Genomic DNA, 19,510 nt, shown 5'->3' on the forward strand with positions numbered 1-19,510 from the left:
CTCCCTGAAGCCAACCCCACTTCTCGCAGCCCTCTCCATGCCCGCGCCCGCTTGCTCCGTGCCAGGTCCCCTCATGGCACCCGCAGGGCCGGATCCTGCCCGGGGCTGCTCTTTGGGGCACGGGGCCGTTTTCCCAACGCAAACCCTCCTCAACCCAACCACCCCGAGGCACCGGGGAGCCCGGCCGCGTTGATTTTCCAGCGCCGAGCCCCGCCGGGAGGGCTCCCGACACCTCGCTGTGCCCCGTGCGTGTGTCCCCCCCGTCCCCCCCCTTCCCCAGCCCCAGCCAGGAAGCACGGATTTTTTCCGAACTGGGAAAATCGGATGCGGGAAGGAGGGGCCGGGGAGATGGATGCACTTTCCTTGTTTTCTTTCGGGGACGGCCTCATCCAGCAGCCAAGTGGAAAAAGACAGTCAGAGCACGCATTGCTCACTGGGCCGCCCGCCAGCAGCCGGGCTGGCCAGAACTGGGGCAAACTGGGGGGAGTTTCCTCGGTCCGGAGGGAGCGGGGAGCACCGTGGCACCCGCGGCCCGTGCGGCGCCCGCCTCGGGTGCCACCCCGGGGTGCTGGGGACCCGACCCAGGTGGCTGGGGCGGCTGCTGGGCACCCGGCGCGGCTGGGTGCGATGTCAGGCGGGATTTCTGCGCCTGTCGGGAACGGATCCCGGCGCGCGTGGGTGGGAAGGGGAGAGGGCTCGGATCCTGCCGACACAGCACGCCTGACGTCAGCGCCTGCCCCTCCGCGGCCCCGGCGGCTCCGTCGCGCCCCGGCCGCGTTTGGTGGCCTGGCGAGATTTATGGGTGCTGCCAGGGGACGCGGGAGCGATGTCCCGTGTCCCCCTCCGCGTCCCGGTTGCAAGGGGCTGGGGGGTCCCGGCCCCAGCGGGCGGGCGCCGCTTTCCTGCCTCCTGGCCGCTGCTCCGACGGGGACGTGGCCCGGCGGGGATGTCCCCAGCGGGTCCCCGCGGGTGGCCAGGGGTGGGTTTGGGGACACGGGATGGGGGGACGCGGGCTGTGCCGGGGGTGACGGCCTGTCCCTGTGCTCCCGCAGGATGAGTTCCACCCCTTCATCGAGGCGCTGCTCCCCCACGTCCGGGCCTTCGCCTACACCTGGTTCAACCTGCAGGCCCGCAAGCGCAAGTACTTCAAGAAGCACGAGAAGAGGATGACGAAGGACGAGGAGAGGGCGGTGAAGGACGAGCTGCTGAGCGAGAAGCCCGAGGTCAAGCAGAAGTGGGCCTCGCGCCTCCTGGCCAAGCTGCGCAAGGACATCCGGCCCGAGTGCCGCGAGGACTTCGTGCTCTCCATCACGGGCAAGAAGCCCTCGTGCTGCGTCCTCTCCAACCCCGACCAGAAGGGCAAGATGCGCCGCATCGACTGCCTGCGGCAGGCGGACAAGGTGTGGCGGCTCGACCTCGTCATGGTCATCCTCTTCAAAGGGATCCCGCTGGAGAGCACGGACGGCGAGCGCCTGGTCAAGTCGGGCCAGTGCACCAACCCCATCCTCTGCGTCCAGCCCCACCACATCAGCGTCTCCGTCAAGGAGCTCGACCTCTACCTGGCCTACTTCGTCCGCGAGAGAGGTAGGCGCTGCCTGGGTGGCTCTCGGGGAGGGGATGGGGCTGGGATCTGTCCTGCTGCAGCCGTGCCCCCCCGGGGGATTTGTTTCTCCTTCCCACCTCGTGCCGCAGGTCGGGGAAGCCACCCTGGGGACCAATGTCACCTCCCCAGCCCCATGGAGAGGAGCCCAGTGCTCAGCACAGCGCCGTGAATCCCATCCCACGTGGGTGCCCCCGCGTCTGCCCTCTCACCCCACCTGGCACCGGTCCTGGTTCCCGGGGAGGGGCATATTAGGGGGGTTGTGAGCGGTCCCCGAGGCTGCTGATGGTGCTGGGGACGCAGGGCAGCAGGCGGCTGATGTGTGCCAGGAGAGGACAGCCTGTCCCCAGTGTGTCCCCGGGGATGCTGGCAGCAGTCCAGCAGCCGTTCGCCGCGGCCACGTTCACAAACAGAATGGGGAAACTGAGGCACGGTGGGCGAGGCAGACACAGCATGGCCACGAATAGGTCCCAAAGCCATTGTCCCTGTGTGCCAGGAAGACAAATCCTGGAGCTCGAGGCAGCTCCTGCTTTACCCGGGCAGCTTTGCTGGCTCCAGCTGGTGCCGTGCTGGTGTGTGCAGCTCTGGGGTCCCACGAGGAAGGGACCTTTTGTGGCTGTGTGCTCAGCTTGGGCTGAGAAAAGGTCTCACGGCTGGGTCCCCCCCTGCCCCCCGATGTCCCCGCTGCTCCCCGATGTCCCCTTGCGCTCAGCCACAGCCGATGCAGCGGGGGGAACGCAGGGCGGCTGCTCCCCTCCCAGCGCTGGCCATGGCCCAAGGACGGATCATGGCACCGAGGGGGGCTCTCGGGGCTGTAATCCCAACAAAGGGGGGTTGAAAAAATCACATCAGGAGCCATAAATCACAGCGGGCACGGGTGGATGTGCTGGGTGTCAGCCAGGTCCCCTGGAAGCCACCATGGTCTGCCAGGTTCCCCGTGCCCCCCCCCCTGCACGCCCTCAGGGGGTGGGCCGGGCGCTGGAGGGATTCAGGTTTTGGGGTCACAAAACCCTCGTGGCTTTGGGGACAGGCAGGTCGCAACGCCCAGCGGCATCATCCCATGGCGAGCCTGGGGATTGCTCCCCAGAACCAGCACCCTGCGTTGTCCCACGCTTTGGTGGCCTCTCCGGGGTGCCCCCCACCCATGGGACGTCACCAAGCACCCGTGGGTGTCCGGTGGGTCGGGGAGAGCTGGGCACACCTTGCACCGTGCCCGCCGGGGCTGGATCCTGCCCCAGGGCTGCTGCGTGCACGTGTGTGCTTGCACGTGTGCTTGCACGTGTGAGTGCACGTGTGCGTGCACGTTGTGCCAGCGCCTCCCGCCCGCGCGCTCGAGGGCAGGATGGGACCCAGCAGGCGCGGCCGTTCCCCACTGGGTGCACTGGGGACGACGGGCGCTGAGCTGGGTGCAGAGCCATGGGTGCTGCTTGGGGTGGGGGCAGGATGTGGCATCGGGTGCCGGGCAGCGTAGGGGGGTGTTGGGTGCTTGGCCCTGCTGGGCTGAACTGGGGCAGGGCACTGGGCTTAACTGCTTGCCATGTTGGGGGCACCCTGCACCCTGTACTGGGCTGAACTGGGAGCCTCCCCGGATGGACTGGGAGCCCTGCAGTGGCTGTGCTGCCGGCAGGGACGAGGACCCCGATGACGGCTGCGGTGCCAGCACTGGGGACCCCGCAGTGTGGGTGCCAGGGGGGTTCCCCAGTGGCCCCGCAGCCGCGGGTGTCCCCAGGGGAGGCGGCCGCCCCCCTGCTGCCCCCCCCCCCCCCGCCCGCGACCTTGACCCTGGTGTCTGGGTCCCCAGCAGCCGCAGTCACCTGATGTCTAATTGGGAACACGGCGGCTGTAAATACTCTCTGATAAGGCCTGGCAGCCGCTCACTTTCCCTGTTAAGGTCGCTCCGCGCCCCGGTTAAGGGGGACCAGGGGACAGCTGGCAGCGGGGGGGGGGTTGGGGAGGGACCCCGGGGTGCTGCTGGGTGCTGGGCGCTCAGCATCTCCTGGCCCCATTGCGCACAGACTGCCTTGTTGGAGGGGAAACTGAGGCAGGGACGGACATGGGGGGACCCCGTGCTGGGGAGAAATGCGCTGTCCTGGTGCGAGAGCAGCGGGGGGGGGGGCTGGGGGTCCTCGTGGCCTCGCACACTGGCTGGGTCCATCCTGCATGCTGCTGCACGCTCAGTGCTGCACCCATCTGCACCCATCTGCACCCAGCAGCACCCAGCAGCACCCAGCAGCACCCATGTGCGCACTCCTGCGTTTTCCCTGCTCACTCCCTCACGCTCACTGCCCCCTTCGCACGCTTCGCCCCCGCTTTGCTCATCTCAGCACCCTCAGTCCCAAACCCAGCCGGAGGCCAGCAGGAGGAGGAGGCTTTGGGGGGGGGCTGCCCCTCACCCCTGGGGGGCTCCAGCGCCCGGCTCCGGCCGCCCGCAGCCCCCCGGCATCGGCCGCAGCGCGTGGGCTCAGCCGCCCGCCCGCGCCCGGCTCCTTTCGCTGCTGTCAGCAGAATTTCCCAGCCGCTGCTCTGGCAACGCGAGGGAGGGGGGGCGGCGGAGGAGGCCCCCCCCCTGGCCGGGCCTCCCTGCTAGGAGAGGCTGGGGAGGGCTGAGCTGCCCCCCCCGCAGTGATGCTGAGGGCTGGGGCGTGCTGGGGACCCTGCTGCGGTGCCCCCGTGTGCTTGGTGCAGGTGGGGAAACTGAGGCACGGTGAGGCTGGGGAGGGCAGGGTCTGTCCCCCACCCCTCACAGCCCCGCTGCAGACCCACGGTGCGCTGGGTGCTGCCTGCAGGGCTGGGCGCAGGATGGGTGCTGGGTGGGTGCAGCGCTGCAGCCAGGGCTGGGAGCAATGTGGGTGCAGAGCTGGGTGCAGGCGGGGTGCAGGGTGCGTGCAGGGCATTTGTAGGGTGGTTGCAATGCTGGGTGCAGGACGGGTGCAGGGCCAGGAGCGGGGCTGGCTGCAGTGCAGGGTGCAGGATGGGTGCAGGACAGGTGCAGGGTGTTTGCAGGCTGGGTGCAGGCGGTGTGCACGGCCAGGAGCAGAGCTGGCTGCAGTGCAGGGTGCAGGATGGGTGCAGGACTGGTTGCAGTGCAGGACGGGTGCAGGACGGGTGCAGGATGGTTGCAGGATGGGTGCAGGATGGTTGCAGGCTGTTCCAGGCTGGCTGCAGGCTGGGTGCAGGCTGGGTGCAGGGCTGGGCTCTGCACACCGCAGTGGGGGAGGGGTTGGCGCTGCAGCCCAGAGCTGGGTGTGCAACGGGGGGGGGGGGGAGAACGGAGAGGGGGGGGGGGAAGCTCGGAGGTCGCTGGTGAAAGTCAAAAGCATTGCAGTAAAATGGTAATCAATCTCCCCAGTCGATTGTGCCAGGACCTTCGAAGCATTACGGAGAGATTCCTCCCAACTGCTCCCTACGGCAGCAGCGTGCGGGGGGGGGGGCCGTGCTGCAGCCCTGCAGCCCCAGCTCCGTGGCCCCCACCCCTGCGCCCCCCCACCCCTGCACCGCCAGGCACGGGGAGCACGGGGAGCCAGGAGGACGGGGCCCCTTGCACCCTTTTGGGGTGCTCCGGGATGGGGGGGACCTCGCAGCAGTGGCCCCAGCAGGCTGGGGGGGTGCAGGGGGGGGCCTGGGCTCTGCCCTGCCGCGAGCTTCCCCCAGCAGTGCCCTTTGGCTGAGCCCAGCGGGGCGAGCAGATGGGCGCCGGGGTGCGGGAGGGGGGCGGTCAGGCAGCGAGCCCTGGAGGGGGGGCACCGCGCTCCCCCTGGCACGCCGCAGCGGCCCCCCCAGGCCTGGCAGCCGCTTATCTCCCCTCCCCAGCTCGGCGAGAGGCAGATGGCACCAATCTGCCGGGGGAACCCGTGCCAGGGCGCCCGGCCCGAGCGCGCCCGCTGCCCGCTGCCCGTGCCAGGCCGGCGGTGCCAAGTGGCCGTGCAGCTCCCCCCCCGGTTGGAGGAGCAGGCATTACCCCCCTCCCGAGCAAAAATATCCATGGGGAGGCTGTCGGGGCGCGCAATATTTGGGGTCTGCCCTTCGCAGACACACACGGGGTGCTGGCGGGCAGGTGGGCCCTGATAACCTCCCCCAGCAGCCAGATAAACACACGCTCCCCCCCTTAGCACCCCCCCCACACACCAGGTATCGCTCCCCTCGCAGCCAAACCGCCCGGGGAGCCGGGGCTGAGGTCCTGGAGATAGGCAGAGCCCTGAGGCTGGGAGGGGAGACGCCCCCCCCACCCCCAAACACAAAGCGCACAATGTTAGTAGCCATCAGAGAATCTGCAGGCTGCGGGAGCTGTGTGTTGGAAAGGGGACGGCAGCAGTACGAGGGGCACACGGGGGGGGTGCTGGTCGCAGGGTTCCTGTCCCCTGCACTGTCACCCCCCCGGGGGTGTCCCCATGGCAAGGGCCACGCTTCCGTCCCCTCTCCGCGCCGGTGCCCGCGGTGGTTTCGGCACGCGGTGCTCCCAGCTCGACGCGCCCTTGGGAGGTCAGGGCGTCCCCGGCACCCCGCGGTGCCCGGCCCCGTGTCCCCATGTCCCCAGGGGCAGGGGGTTCTGCCAGCACGCCCCTGGGCCAGAACAAGCCACAGGCACAGCGTCACCAGTGCCCCGAGCGGCCCCGTGCTCAGCGAGCGGAGCCCTCGGGACCTGGCACCGGGTGCAAGGGGAACGTCCCTGTCCTCGGGCACGGTGAGGGGACCGGGCTGCCGGCCGTGCCGCTGGTCCCCCGATGAATAAAAGATGAACGCCGTGCGTCTTGCCAGCACCTGCCGTCCCCCGCCTTCGCCACCCGCTGTCCCCCCGCGCTGGCAAGCGCCGTGCCCTCCCCGGGGCCGCAGTTGCCATCCTGGCCGGGCGCCCGGCTCCGTGCCGCGCTGGCGAGGGACAGCTGGGGTGGCAGATGCCAGCGGCTCTCCTGCCCCCGCCGGCGGCCGTGGGCACGGGGAAAGGGGGGGACCGACGCCGCCGAGCCCCCGTGCCCGGCTGGCACCGGCAGCTGGGGCTGGGGTCCCCGCCAGCCGCGGGAGGGATAGTGCCACAATGCCCGGGGGGTGCGTGGGGGGTGTCACGGGGAGGTTGGGGGCACAGGCGTGTTGGGGGGCTGTGCTGGGGGGCTGTGCCGTGCCCCGGGGCAGGGGTTCGGGGCGCAGTGAGGCCCAGGACAGGTGAGGGTGCAGCGGGTCTGGCCGGGGGGGGGGACAGCAGGGGCAGTGCTGGGGGCCAGGCCAGGAACCCTCTGGTCCTCCCTGGTCATCGCCCTTCTCCTCCCTCCCTTGTTACCCTCTGTCCTGCCCTCTGCTCATTTCGCTTTTCTCTCTTTCCATATTTTATTCAATTTACTTTCCCTTCCTTCTCGTTTCTTCTTTTTCTTTTTCTTTTTCTTTTTCTTTTCCTTTTCCTTTTCCTTTTTCTTTTTCTTTTTCTTTTTCTTTTTCTTTTCCTTTTTCTTTTTCTTTTTCTTTTCTTCTTTTTCTTTTTCTTTTTCTTTTTCTTTTTCTTTTTCTTTTTCTTTTTCTTTTTCTTTTTCTTTTTCTTTTTCTTTTTCTTTTTCTTTTCTTCTTCTTCTTTTTTTTTCTTTCTTTTTATTTTTATTTTCCTTCTTCTTCTTCTTCTTCTTCTTCTTCTTCTTCTTCTTCTTCTTCTTCTTCTTCTTCTTCCTTTTCTTTTTTCTTCTTTTTCTTTCCTTCTCCCTTTCCCTTTCCCTTTCCCTTTCCCTTTCCCTTTCCCTTTCCCTTTCCCTTTCCCTTTCCCTTTCCCTTTCCCTTTCCCTTTCCCTTTCCCTTTCCCTTCCCCTTCCCCTTCCCCTTCCCCTTCCCCTTCCCCTTCCCCTTCCCCTTTTTCCTTCCCCTTCCCCTTCCCCTTCCCCTTTTTCCTTCCCCTTCCCCCTCTCCACCCCCACCCCCCTCCACCCCCCCATGCCTCTGGGTCCAGCCGCCAGCCCCGCACCAACTGACAGAGGGTGCACCCCAACCCCCCCCCAGTCTCGGGGGACCCCCCCACCCCACCCCACGTTGTTGCAGGGCAGGGGGACAGACAACGGTGCCGAGCCCCCCTCCCCTCACTCCCCCAACCCCGTCCCTTTGTCCGCTGCCATCTGTCCCCGCTCTCGCTGGCTGCGGCCCAGCCACGTCCCGGCTGCCCTCGGTGGGGGCCGGGTCCCCCCCGCGCCCCCCCTGCGCCGCCGCCGCCGTCTCCCCGCTCCCGCAGGGGTCGGCCGAGGACAGGAGCTTGCTCCCAGCGCGCTGGAGCTCGCAGGCGCCGGCCGCTTGCCCGGGCCAGCTGGCTGCAGCCGGCGAACGTGGCAGCGGGACGCGGCCCCGCCACCCCCAGCCCTTGGGGGGGGGGGGGGACAACTCCACTCGCTCCCCCCACAGCACGAGAAAATTGGGGCCCCGCACCCCTCTGCAAGGGGCTGGTGGTGGTGGGGAGCTCCCAGCTTGATGCTCTGGCTGAGACCCGGCAAACTCATCACACCCCGGGGGCTGCGGGTGCTGGGGAGGCACCGGGGGGTGCTGGGGGGGGACTCTGGTGCCCCCAGCCCGCGGGGCTGAGCCAGGATTTAGTGCAGCATGTCGGGGGGGGCGTTGTGCAAAGGAGGTTACACAAGCGGGGCTGTGCTGGGGTTTATGTAAGGAGAGGCGGGATGGGGAGAAATGCTCAGAGCAGCGCAAACAGGGGGGTCGCTAGGAAGGGGGGGGGTCCAAATCAGCTCCCCACAGCCCCATGGGGCTCAGGTTCCCGCAGGCGGCCCAGCTAGGCCGTTCACTCTGGGCCCTACTGATGGCCGCTGCGGTGGGTTCGGCCAGGCCCACCTTGGAGATGCCGGGGCCGCTCTGCCACGGAGGGAGAGAGGGGGACGGGGATTAGCCCCCCAAGGGGAAACTGAGGCACGGAGCAGGAGCCTGCAGCACTGCTGCCCATCACCCAGCAGTCCCAAAGCCCCCCCCTCCAGCCCTGAGCATCCCCCAGCATCCCCCAGCCTCCGCGCCTGCGCCCCGCGCCGCTGCCGGTAACACCGTGCCCTGTTACCGTAAGCGCTCGGGCACGGAGCCAGGGCTCTCCCGCAGCCCGCGCCAGGGCCTCAGCCCCAGGGGGGAGCCCAGCCGGCGGGGACCCCCCCTCGGGGACAGCCCCGCTTGGGGCCGCCAAGCCCGGGGGCTGCCGGGGGGGGGCCCGTTCCCAAGCGGCGGGGCCGTGGGCAGGGAGCCGCTGTGGGGCCGGGGGCACCCTGCCAGCGCGCGGGGCCGGGGCGGCCGTAATTCAATGGGTGGCACGGGGCCAGGCTGCCAGCGCGCCTGGGCAGCCCTCGCTGCCCCCCCCTCGCTGCGCCCCCCCCTCCCTGGGCACGCACTTTTCTATTTTTAAGAGGACGAGCTATCGACCTGTTTGGGCACCGAGATCTCGGCGCAGCGCGGCGGGGGGGGGGACACGCTGGCACTTAACCCCTTCCCCGTGGCTCCCCACTGATGGGCAGGGGGTGCCCTGCGTGTCCCCGTCCCGTCCATGCTGCCCCCACATCGGCGACCCCCCCACGCCCCGAGGTGGGGGTGCGGGGTGGGAAAGCCCAGCCTGAAAAAAGGGGGTCCCAGCACCAACACCCAGAGGGGGTCACATAGCGGGGGGCACCTCCCCGGCGCAACCGAGCTCCGTGCAGGGTGCAGGCAGAGCAGCCCCAATGTTTGAGGGCGGGGGACCCCTCCCAGCCCCCCAGAACCCCTCCGGGGGGGGGGCAAGCGTGGCGGCGGCGGCTCCTTCGCCATTTTAGCGAGCGTTGGCCGGAGGCAGGCAGCCGTCACATGGCGGTGAGAGCAGAGCTTGGCCGGCCGCTGCGCCGCGAGGAGGCAGCCAGAAATTGCTGGCACGCACGCCCGGCCGCGCCACCGCGGCCCCCCAGCAGCTTGGGGGGGCCCCGATCCCCAAAGTGGGGTGCGTTTGGGGGACCCCCACCCCTTCATGGGGTAGCACCAGGGTGGTGGGCAGCGAGCGCAGGCATCCCGATGTGCTGACACTGGGTGATGCTGAGCGGGTGCAGGGTGTGGGGTGTGGGGGCAGCGGGGGGGTCTTGGGGTTTGGGGAGTCCCGGGGTACCCCCAGGGGGACAAACAAGGCTGGGATGGGGCGGCTTGGGGTGGGCAAAGGGCTGCATGGGGCACCTTGGGGGTGTAAAGGGCCATGGGGGGGTTGGCATGGCCAAAGGGCCAAGGAGATGTCATGGGGGGAGCCATGGGGGCAGCTTGGGGGGGCAAAGGGCCGTGGGAGGTGTTGGGGGGCACAGGAAGGATGGTGTGAACGTCTCTGAGGGAATCGAGGGGCATGGGGGGCACCTCAGGGTGGGGAAACTACGGCCACAGGGCCATGGGGCATGTCTTGAGGGGGCTGTAAAGGCCCATGTGGGGCAAAGGGCTGGGGGACACATCCTGGGAGGGGACAAAGGGCCTACGAGGGGCATTTTGGGGGGAGCAGGGGCTGTGGGGGGGGGGCAGGACCCGCAAGGGGTGTCTTGGGGTGAACAGAGACCACTGTGGGGGTCCTGGGACACCCAAAGGGCCATGGAGGTCATCTTGGAGCAGGCCCAGGGCCCACGAGGGGTATTTCAAGTTGAGCCCAACACCATGAGGAGCTCCAGGACGCAGGGCCTGGGCCGTGTGGGTGCCCTGGGACGGCCGCGAGGCTGTGGGAGGTGTCTGGGGGGGGCACGGGGCTCTGGGGGGCGTCTTGGGGTGACCGACAGGCCCTTGGAAGCACTGGGGGGCATCACATGGAGCAGCTCTGAGCGGGCCTCGTGCTTCGGGGACACCTCTCGGTGACTGAAAGAGCCGTGTGTGATATCTTGGGACAAATCAGAGGCCATGGGAAGGGTCTCAGGGGTGGGGAGAGCCACAGCGGGGTGCCGGGAGGCTCCTCGGGGTGAGCCGGGGCAGCGGGGGGCACCTCAGGGGGCGCGGGGCCGTGGTGCTGGGGCTGTAACCGCCAGCCGCCGCCCCGTGCCTTGGCCGGGCTCCATCGCTAACCACTTCCAGAGCCGCTGCGAGATTTGTTGTTTTAAGAGGCGAGGAGGGGCCGTGTCCGGCCCGCGGGTGCCCACGGGCGCACAGGGGGGTCCCGGCTGCTGCCCCCCGCCCCGGCTCGCACCCCTGTGCTTGGGGCGCCGGCTGCTGCCTGGGTGCACGATGGCTTTCCAAGTGGGAAAATAAAGGGAAAAAGAAGGGAAAAAAAAAAGGAAAAAATAATAAAAATGTGGGGGGAGCCAACCCCAAGCTTGGTGCTGGGGGAATTTCTGCTCCCTAAAATGGCTGCCTGGAGGAAGCCAAGCGCGGGCAAGCGCACGGGCACGGGGCGGGATGCGGCGTCGGGGCGGGATGCGGCGATGCCGCCGGCACAAAATGGCTGGCGGGCGGGCGCAGGGAAAAAAAAAGAAGGGGGGGGTGGGAAGGCTGGAAATTGGGGAGGGGAGGGAGACAAAATGGCTGCGACCGGCATCGACGCCAAGTGGGGGTGTCGGGGCGGGGGGCGGCGCGGTCCCACCGCCCGCGTGGCTTCGCCGCGGCGGCCAAAAATAACCGAGCCGGGAGGCGCGCGCACGAGGGGCTGGGGGGGCGAGGGAGAAAAAAGGGGGAGAAAATAAAGGAAAGAATTAAATGAAAAAAAAAAAAAAAAAGAAAGAAAGAAACAAAACGCCGCGGCGGGCTGGCTGGCAGCGGCGGGCCGATGTGTTTTGACTGCGCTGTTTGGATTGTCTCAGCCTTTTCCCGGCATCAGCCAAAGCTGCGAGAGCGATGCCGAAGGCCAAGGGGTGGGAGGAGGAGGAGGAAGGAGGGGGGAAACGGGGAAAAATTTGAAAAGAAAAACAACCAAAAAAATCTATTGCCAAGTGCTTGGAAGGGCTCCGAAGGCACCAGGGATGCGTTTGAAGTGTGCCCCGTGTGCCGGGGCGCGGCGGTGGGTTAAGGTGCAGGGATGCTCCCGAGGCTGCTGGCAGCGGGTCGGGGCTGTGGGGCTGCTGAGCTCAGCGTCTGCGCCGGTATTTTTAGATAAGACGTGTGGGCACGCAGGGCAGGGATGTCACCGAGGATGGTGCCTGTCCCCCGGCCTCCGGTCACGGCCCTTCGCCGGTGCGGGTATGGCCGTGGTGGGGAGCATCTCAGTGGGGCCTGCAGGGAGGGGACGGGCTCCACCGGTGGCAGGTGACGTCTCAGCTTGGTCACGTCCCTCCTGGGGACAGGCAGCCTGCCCGTGCCTCAGTTTCCCCAGCGGCTCACACTGATTTCCTCTCTTGCAGATTCCGAGCAGAGCAGCAGCCCCCGGACGGGCATCGGCTCGGACCAGGAGGACAGCAAGCCCATCACGCTGGGTAAGCGGGGACACGGCGGGGACGTGTGGGGTGCCTGCGGTGTCACCACCATGGGGTGCTCATGTCCTCCGTCATGTCCTGGGTGGCTTTGTGGCCAAAATGAGGATATGGGAGCAGAGGAACCAGGGCTCAGCACCCCATAACCGTGGGTCTACCGGGGACACCAGAGCCTGTCCCCAGGCCGCTGCAGCATAGACGGCCCTGAGGATGCGGGTGGGAGGCACAAGGAGGGGGTGGGGGGGTCACAGCTCAGCCCCCCGGCTCCCATGGGTGCCCTAGGGAGATGTGGGGGGGCACGGGGGGAAGCACTGGGCCCCCACCCCCTCTCAACGCCCTCCCCTCTCTCCTGTGCAGACTCGACAGACTTCCAGGAAAGCTTCGTGACCTCGGGGGTGTTCAGCGTCACCGAGCTCATCCAGGTGTCCCGAAGTGAGTTCCCGTGGGCCCCCAGAAACAAAAAAAAAACCTTCTCCAGCACTGTGGTGGCACTGGGACGGGCTTTGGGGTGGGTTGGGGGGGACACCAGTGCCACTACGGGGTGGCTTGTGAGCCCTTGCTGACACCATCCTCTCCCCACAGCGCCGGTGGTGACGGGCACGGGGCCAAATTTCTCCTTGGGGGAGCTGCAGGGTCACCTGGCCTACGACCTGAACCCCTCCAGCACGGGCATGAGGAGGACGCTGCCCAGCACCTCCTCCAGCGGGTAGGTGCCGCGGGGCGATGCCGGGACCGGCCCGGGCACAGCCGCGCGCTGCCACGCCGCGTGGGACGGCGCAGGCAGGTCAGGTCCTGCCGCATGCGCTGCGCCCCGACGGCAGCTGCCAGCACCCATGGGTGCCCGTGGCACGGGCTGGGGGGGGTGGGCGAAGGAAGGGGGCCTCAGGGGGGACGGGGCGGCAGGGGACACGGCCAGCCTGACCCTTCGCTGTCCCCAGGAGCAAACGGCACAAGTCGGGCTCCATGGAGGACGACATCGACACGAGCCCCGGGGGCGAGTACTACACCTCCTCCAACTCGCCCACGAGTAGCAGCCGCAACTGGACAGAAGACATGGAAGGGGGTAGGTGCCGGGGGCTGCCTCGCTATAGGGGCTGCTGTGGGGCCCCAGCAGAACGGTGCTTCCCTGCGGGTGCCGTCGTGGTGCTATAGGGCGGGCATCCCTGCGGAAGCATAGGCACGGTGCCTGCGCCCTGGTGCTGCTATAAGCCCCCCTGTTCAGGCGCAATCACTCTATAGGTGCTGTGGGGCTGCTATAGGGTCCCCCATTGAGGCACAGGCTCTCTGTAGGTGCCATAATGCTATTATGAGACAACCTCCTCGCCATTTAGGCACAGCCTCTCTATAGGGCCAGCCCCACACTGGCCTCTCCCAGCCCCACGGCTGCCGCGCTCGCTGTGGACAGATTTCTTTCTTGCTTTGCTTTTTTTTTTTTTTTTTTTTTTTTTTTTTTTCCCTTTCCTGTCTAGACAGCCCCAATTAGCTGTTCATTAAGAAAAAGGGGGGGCCGGGGCGGGCTGGGCTAATTAAAGCGATGCTGCGGGGCTGGCACGGCGGCTCCCACGCCCCAGGGCGCCTTCTCGGGGCTGCAGGCACAGAGCCCCCCACGCTTTTATCCCACCGTCCTGCACCCCCGGCAACGGGGCAGGATCCAGCCCGGCCTCCGCACCCCGCTGGACCCCATCCCGTGGCCGCAGGGGTGCTGAGGAGCAGGGCTGGGGGCACGGAGCCCATCAGAAGGCATGCGGGATGCTGGCAGAAAGCAAATAAATGGGATTTTGGGGGGTGAGCTGAGCAAGGGAGTGTGTGCAACACGAGGAAAACTGTCCCTAGACAGGGTTTTCATTCCAGAGAGGATTTTTCCTGTTGGTGATGTTTCTGGGTATTTGGGGGCTCAGCCCTTGGGGTCGGACCCCCAGGCCTGTTGTGGGTCACTGCACAGCCCTCCCTAGGAGCTGGGCTGTCCCAAAGATGGGGCCAGCCCCACAGCAGCCCCCAAGGCCCCATACATGCAGGGGCTGTGCCCTGTACACACCGGAGACTGTGCCCTATATGGTCTGGGGACTGTGCCCCGAATAGGCCAGGGTCTGTGCCCCATATGGGCTGAGGACTTTGCCCCATCCTGATCTGGGCCTGTGCTACGTATGGTCCGAGGCTGTGCCCCATATGGACAGGACTGTGCTCCATCCGTGCCCAGCACCGTGCCCCACTCTGTGCCCCCAGGGCCGACACCGTGCCCCACAGAGGCCAGAGGGAGGGCAGGAGGCTGCTGGGGCCATGCACACACGTGTGCACCGGCGTGCACGGGGTCTGCCACGGTGGCCTGATCCCGGCGGTGGCAGGGGGGTGGTGGGACGTGCTCAGCCGTGGCCGAGGGTTTTACGGCAATCCCGTACTGGATGTTCCGGGAAATCCTCCTAAACGAGCGTCTCAGACGGGGCTAAACCCATTAACGGCGCCTGGGCCAAATGGCCAGAGCTAAAGCTGCGGGGGGATTAACCCGCCAGCCCCCGCGCCCGCCTGGCCCCGTGGGGACCGGGGTGTCCTGCCCCCTGCGAGCACGCAGCCCTCCGGGCGCTGGTGTGGGGTCCTGCCCCACGTCAGGGGGTGAGGGGGTGTCCCCAGCCCCACGGGCACCGTGGGGAGAGGGAGCCCAGCCCCACACACACACATGCATTGTACACACACACAGATGCACGCTTGTACACACAATGGTGCACACGTGCACACTCACAAATGCACAGCATCGTGCAGATGCACACGCAGGCATATGCACACGAGCTCGTACACCTGCAGGTCGGTGTGCACATCTCTGCACACACCTGCACACGATTGCACAGCTGTGCACACAGATGCACGCACAGTCATGCTGAAGCACATGCATGCACGCCTGCACACGCGTGCACACACACACACATTCATGCACACGCATGCGGATCTGTTTGCACATGCATGCACACCCATGCACAGCTGTGCACACAGCCGAAGCACACGCAGACACACACAGACACGCACAGACACACACAGACACACACAGAACACACAGACACACACAGACACACACAGACACACACAGAACACACGTGCATGCACATGCGTGCATACAGACACCCGAATGCACACTGCACACGGGTGCACACAGGTGCCTTGTGCATGTGCACAGCCCCCTGCACACGTGTGTGCACATACCTGCACGCAGATCCCCGTGCATACCCAGTGGTGCACACCCACGTGCCGGTGCACACCCACCCACACACCCCCAGGTGCTCTCACATGCGTGCACCCCTCCTGCACCCGCACACCCTCCCCAGGGTGCCCCCAAACGAGCCCAGCACCCCAAGGCAGGACACTTTGGGGGCGCGCGGACCATAACACCTCCCCCTGTCCCCCCCAGGCATCTCCCCCACCGTGAAGAAGACGGAGATGGACAAGTCGCCCTTCAACAGCCCGTCGCCCCAGGACTCCTCGCCCCGGCTGAGCAGCTTCACGCAGCACCACCGTCCCGTCATCGCGGTGCACAGCGGTGAGTGTGGGGCCAGCGCGGTGCCGGCGCGGGGCTCAGGGTCCGGGGGCTCCCGGTGACGCCGCCCGTCCCCTCTCCCTCTCTGTCCCGCAGGTATCGCTCGCAGCCCGCACCCTTCGTCCACGCTGCATTTCCCCACCACCTCGATTCTCCCCCAGACGGCCTCCACCTACTTCCCCCACACGGCCATACGGTACCCGCCTCATCTCAACCCGCAGGACCCCCTGAAAGATCTCGTCTCGCTGGCCTGCGACCCGTCCAACCAGCAGCCCGGACCGGTAAGGGTCCCGCACCCCGTCGCCGTCACCATCCCCACTGTCGGGGGTACCCCCGAGGGGACGCGGTCCCCCCGAGCGTCGTCGCCCGGAGGCAGGGACGCGTGGTGTCGGGGGGCTCCGCCGCCGCTGCACGGGGGGTTTTGGGGGCTCTGGTGGCAGCCGGGTGCCGGCACGAGCTCCGGACCAGCATCGGTGTTGGTTCAGTGCGCGGGTGGAGTCGGTGCACCTCGTTTCTCTGGCAATGGGGCTGCGGTCCCCTGGGACCCGCGGGGCTGAGCCGTCACCTGGGGCTGGGGACACAGGGGACAGCGGGGTGTCTGGCTGTGGATGTGACCGTCTCCGGAGAGGCACCGTCTTGGAGCGCGCCCGGTGGAGCGCTGGGCCCGCCGTGCCCCGTCCGCCTGCACAGAGGCTGGTGACCCGTCGGCCCGCTGCTGTACCGCGTCCTGCTGTGTCACCCCGGGGTGGCAGGGGCTCGCCGTGCTGCTCTGCGCCTTCCCTCACCCTGTGCTCCCTGCACCCCGCACACCCAGCACCCTGCACACCCAGCACCCCACACACCCAGCACCCCGTGCATCCAGCACCCTCAATATCCAGCGCCCTGCACACCCAGCACCCTGCACACCCAGCACCCCGTGCATCCAGCACCTTGTGCGCCTAGCACCCTGTGCACAGAGCACCCCATGTGCCTAGCACCCTGTGCAACCAGCACCGTAGGCACCCCGCACCCCATGCACCCCATGCACCCAGCATGCCATGCACCCCACACCCCACGTACCCAGCACCCCACGTACCCAGCACCCTCTGCACAAAGCACCCTGCGCACCCAGCAACCTTCACAACCCCACACCCTGTGCACCCAGCACACCAGGCAGCCCACACCCCGTGCTCCCAGCAGCTTCTGCACCCAGTACCAGTGCACCCAGTACGCTGTGCCTCTAGCACCCTGTGCACCCCGTGGACCGCACACCCAGCACCCCACACACCCCGTGCACCACACACCCAGCACCCCGTGCACCCCGTGCACCCAGCACTGGGTTCCTTTTGTGCCAAGGCCAGGAGCAGGGGTGGCTTTGGTCCCTCCTGCACGCCGTGCCTCCATACCCTGTGCCTCCACACCCTGTGCCTCTGCACCCCGTGCCTCCATACCCCATGCCTCTGTACCCCGTGCCTCCGTACCCTGGCTCCGCCACCAGACGCAGAGGGTCTTGGGGACCCCCTGCCCAGCACCAGCAAGGCCTGATGCCAGGGCGAGGGGCACGACTGCCCTTCCCCATGCAGGGGCTCAGGATCGGGCTAGTTCAGGATGGATTCCAGGCCGGCAGGGGGGGAGCAGCCTCCACCAGGCTCCACCACGGGGAGGCTGCGGAGGAGCCTTCGGAGGCTGCGGCAGCGAGGTGCCCCCTCCCCGCTTCCAAGGGGTCCTGCAGTGTCACCCCCACCCTGTCCCCGCTCGGTGGCTCTGCTCCCCCCCATGCCGGGGCTCTCCGGCGCCGTCCGCTCAGGGCTACTCTGAGCCCCACCAAACTCGTGTCACCGAGGGACGCTCCGCGCCGCGCGGGGCCCGGCCTTGCCGCTGCCGCCTGTGCCTCCCTAATGGCTTTTGCTGTTTGTTTTTTGTCTGTGTTGTGTCCCCAGTTAAATGGAAGTGGTCAAGTGAAAGTGCCCAGCCACTACCTGCCCACGCAGATGCTGGCGCCGCCACCTCCCCCCGGCATGCCCCGGTTGGCCGTCTCTCCTGACACCAAATCCACCACGACAACTTCGGAGGGAGGGACGACCTCACCGACGTCACCCAGTAAGCACCCCCGCGGCGCCCACCCTCCCGCCGGCCCCCTCCTCTCGCCACCCCGGGGTGCTGCCGGAGGCGATGCACGCAACCAGTTTGCTGGGTCTCAGGCAGGGCGGCGCGGGCGCTTCGCCCGACGTCCCCCGGGCGGGCTCGGAGCTGGTCCCAGGGACCGGCACGAGCCCCGCGTCCCTCCCGGGCGGCCGGCGGAGCGGGAGGGGGCAGCAGAGCCGCAGCCCCCAGGGTGGGCGCAGGGGGGAGGCTCCTCGCCTCTCCCTGCCTCAGTTTCCCCAGCGGTGCGGTGCTGCGGGGACCGGTGCGGCGCCGGGCTCTGCGCTGGGGCATCGTCCTCTCATTGCCACGGGGGTCCAGGAGTGCTTGCAAAGCCCCCCAAAATCTCGACGTCAGGCTTCGTTAGCAGCACTGGCTGACGAGCTTGGCTCCCCTCCACTCCTCCTCGAGGGGCTGCAGCGCCTCGGGCAGGATTTCAGGGTTGCCTCGGGGCACGGGCTGCGGCGGTGGGACGCCGTGCCACCATGACGCTGCATGGGGTGGGGAATGTCCCCGTCCCACTGCACCCCAGGGACACCCCCGGTGCCCTGTGAGGCTGCGTGTCCCCAGGTGCTGCCAGCTGGAGCGTGGGTGCTGAGTTTTGGTGGCGTGAACGCATCAATGTGGAGGGGACAGCTCAGGATGGCATGGCACGGCTGGTGACAGGGCCATGGCACGGGGAGGGGACCGGGCAGTGCCAGTCCCGCCCCGGGCTCAGGAAGGACGCACTGGGGGTGCTGCCTGTCCCCAAGGGGGACAGGGCCTCCCGCCACCACCTGGCTTCCATGGGGCTCAGTGGGGTCCCAGTGCCAGCCCCCAGCTGGGGGGATGTGGCCAAGCGGCGCCGGCAGCCCCTGTCCAGAGCCTGCGTGGCACAGGGGCACCCGTCCGTGCCAGCAGGCACCGTGCGGCACCGTGTGGCACGGCCTGTGGGGCCGGGGATGTCACCCGGCCTCCGGCTCCGGGTGCCCGGGACCCCCGTCCTGCAGCGGGCAGGGCTGGCCCGGGGGGCTGATGGCGGTGCCGCCCGCAGCCCCGTTAACGAGCTCTCGTTTGTTCCCCAGCCTACTCTGCACCAGGCACGCCCCCTGCGAACCGTTCCTTCGTGGGATTAGGACCAAGGGATCCTGGGAGTATCTATCAGGCACAGGTGAGACGGGGGGGCTGCTGGGGGGACCCTCCTGCCCTCGCCCCGGGCAGCACCAGCCTGGCATCGCCGCTGTGGCACCGCCGCCGTGGGCATTGCAAGCGTGGGCACTGCCACCGTGGTTGTTTCCCTCGTGGTCGTTTCTGCCGTGGGCTCCGTGGGACTCCGTGCCGTGGGCATCACCGCCGTCACATCGCCACCGCGGGCATCCCTGCTCTGGGCGTTGCACCGCCACCACAAGCATTGTCACCGTGGGCATTGTCCCCGTGGTGTCCCCACCACGGGCAGCTCCGTCCCAGCCAGGGGGGTCTCCCAGTGACCCCGTGGGGCTGGGGCTGCCCCACAGGCACCCCGTGCCAGGCCACGAGGCACTGCCAGTGCCTCACAGCCAGAAAGGGTCCCCAGGGTCCGTGCTGTGCCCACGCCTGGTGCCTTGCCGGGCTCTGGCTGCGCCCCACGTGCCACCACAGCACAGCTGGGTGCCCACAGCATCGCTGAGCACGGAGGGCACCGGGGGGTCCACGTGTCCCCTCTCCAGGAGGGCGCAGGCACCCTGCTGTCACCCGGCTGTGCCCGCCAGCTGATCGGGACACAGCAGGAGGTGGCGTGTGCCTGCCCAGATGCCTTTAATTAGTGCTGGGCAGTTTTTAATCTGCAGCTTGTGAGCCGGCGCGAGCGCGGCAGGCACTGCCAGCGGGCTGGGGCAGAGGTCCCCATGGGTGACACCAGCCTCGGCTGGTCGCTGGCCTGGCTGCTGCGTGGGGTGACAGCACTCGGTCACC

The 19,510-nt window shown here is 67.7% G+C and overlaps 1 protein-coding gene across 4 annotated transcripts in view; it reads left to right on the forward strand.

Annotated features, from left to right (window-relative positions):
* NFIC (nuclear factor I C) overlaps positions 1-19,510 on the forward strand; it is a 43,626-nt gene that overhangs the window by 19,884 nt on the left and 4,232 nt on the right. For 2 of the 4 annotated variants that reach the window (XM_084302672.1, XM_084302671.1), the window contains exons 2-10: positions 1,053-1,584; positions 11,872-11,943; positions 12,298-12,372; positions 12,523-12,646; positions 12,879-13,003; positions 15,335-15,463; positions 15,557-15,741; positions 17,380-17,539; positions 18,646-18,731. In XM_084302672.1, coding sequence (XP_084158798.1) covers positions 1,053-1,584; positions 11,872-11,943; positions 12,298-12,372; positions 12,523-12,646; positions 12,879-13,003; positions 15,335-15,463; positions 15,557-15,741; positions 17,380-17,539; positions 18,646-18,731 — 1,488 coding nt within the window. The remainder of the gene's footprint in view (positions 1-1,052; positions 1,585-11,871; positions 11,944-12,297; positions 12,373-12,522; positions 12,647-12,878; positions 13,004-15,334; positions 15,464-15,556; positions 15,742-17,379; positions 17,540-18,645; positions 18,732-19,510) is intronic. The other 2 variants (XM_084302673.1, XM_084302674.1) reach the window with 2 other exon arrangements.

The sequence above is a fragment of the Netta rufina genome, assembly GCF_964035555.1.
Source record: "Netta rufina genome assembly, chromosome: 28".
Classification (NCBI taxonomy): domain Eukaryota; kingdom Metazoa; phylum Chordata; class Aves; order Anseriformes; family Anatidae; genus Netta; species Netta rufina.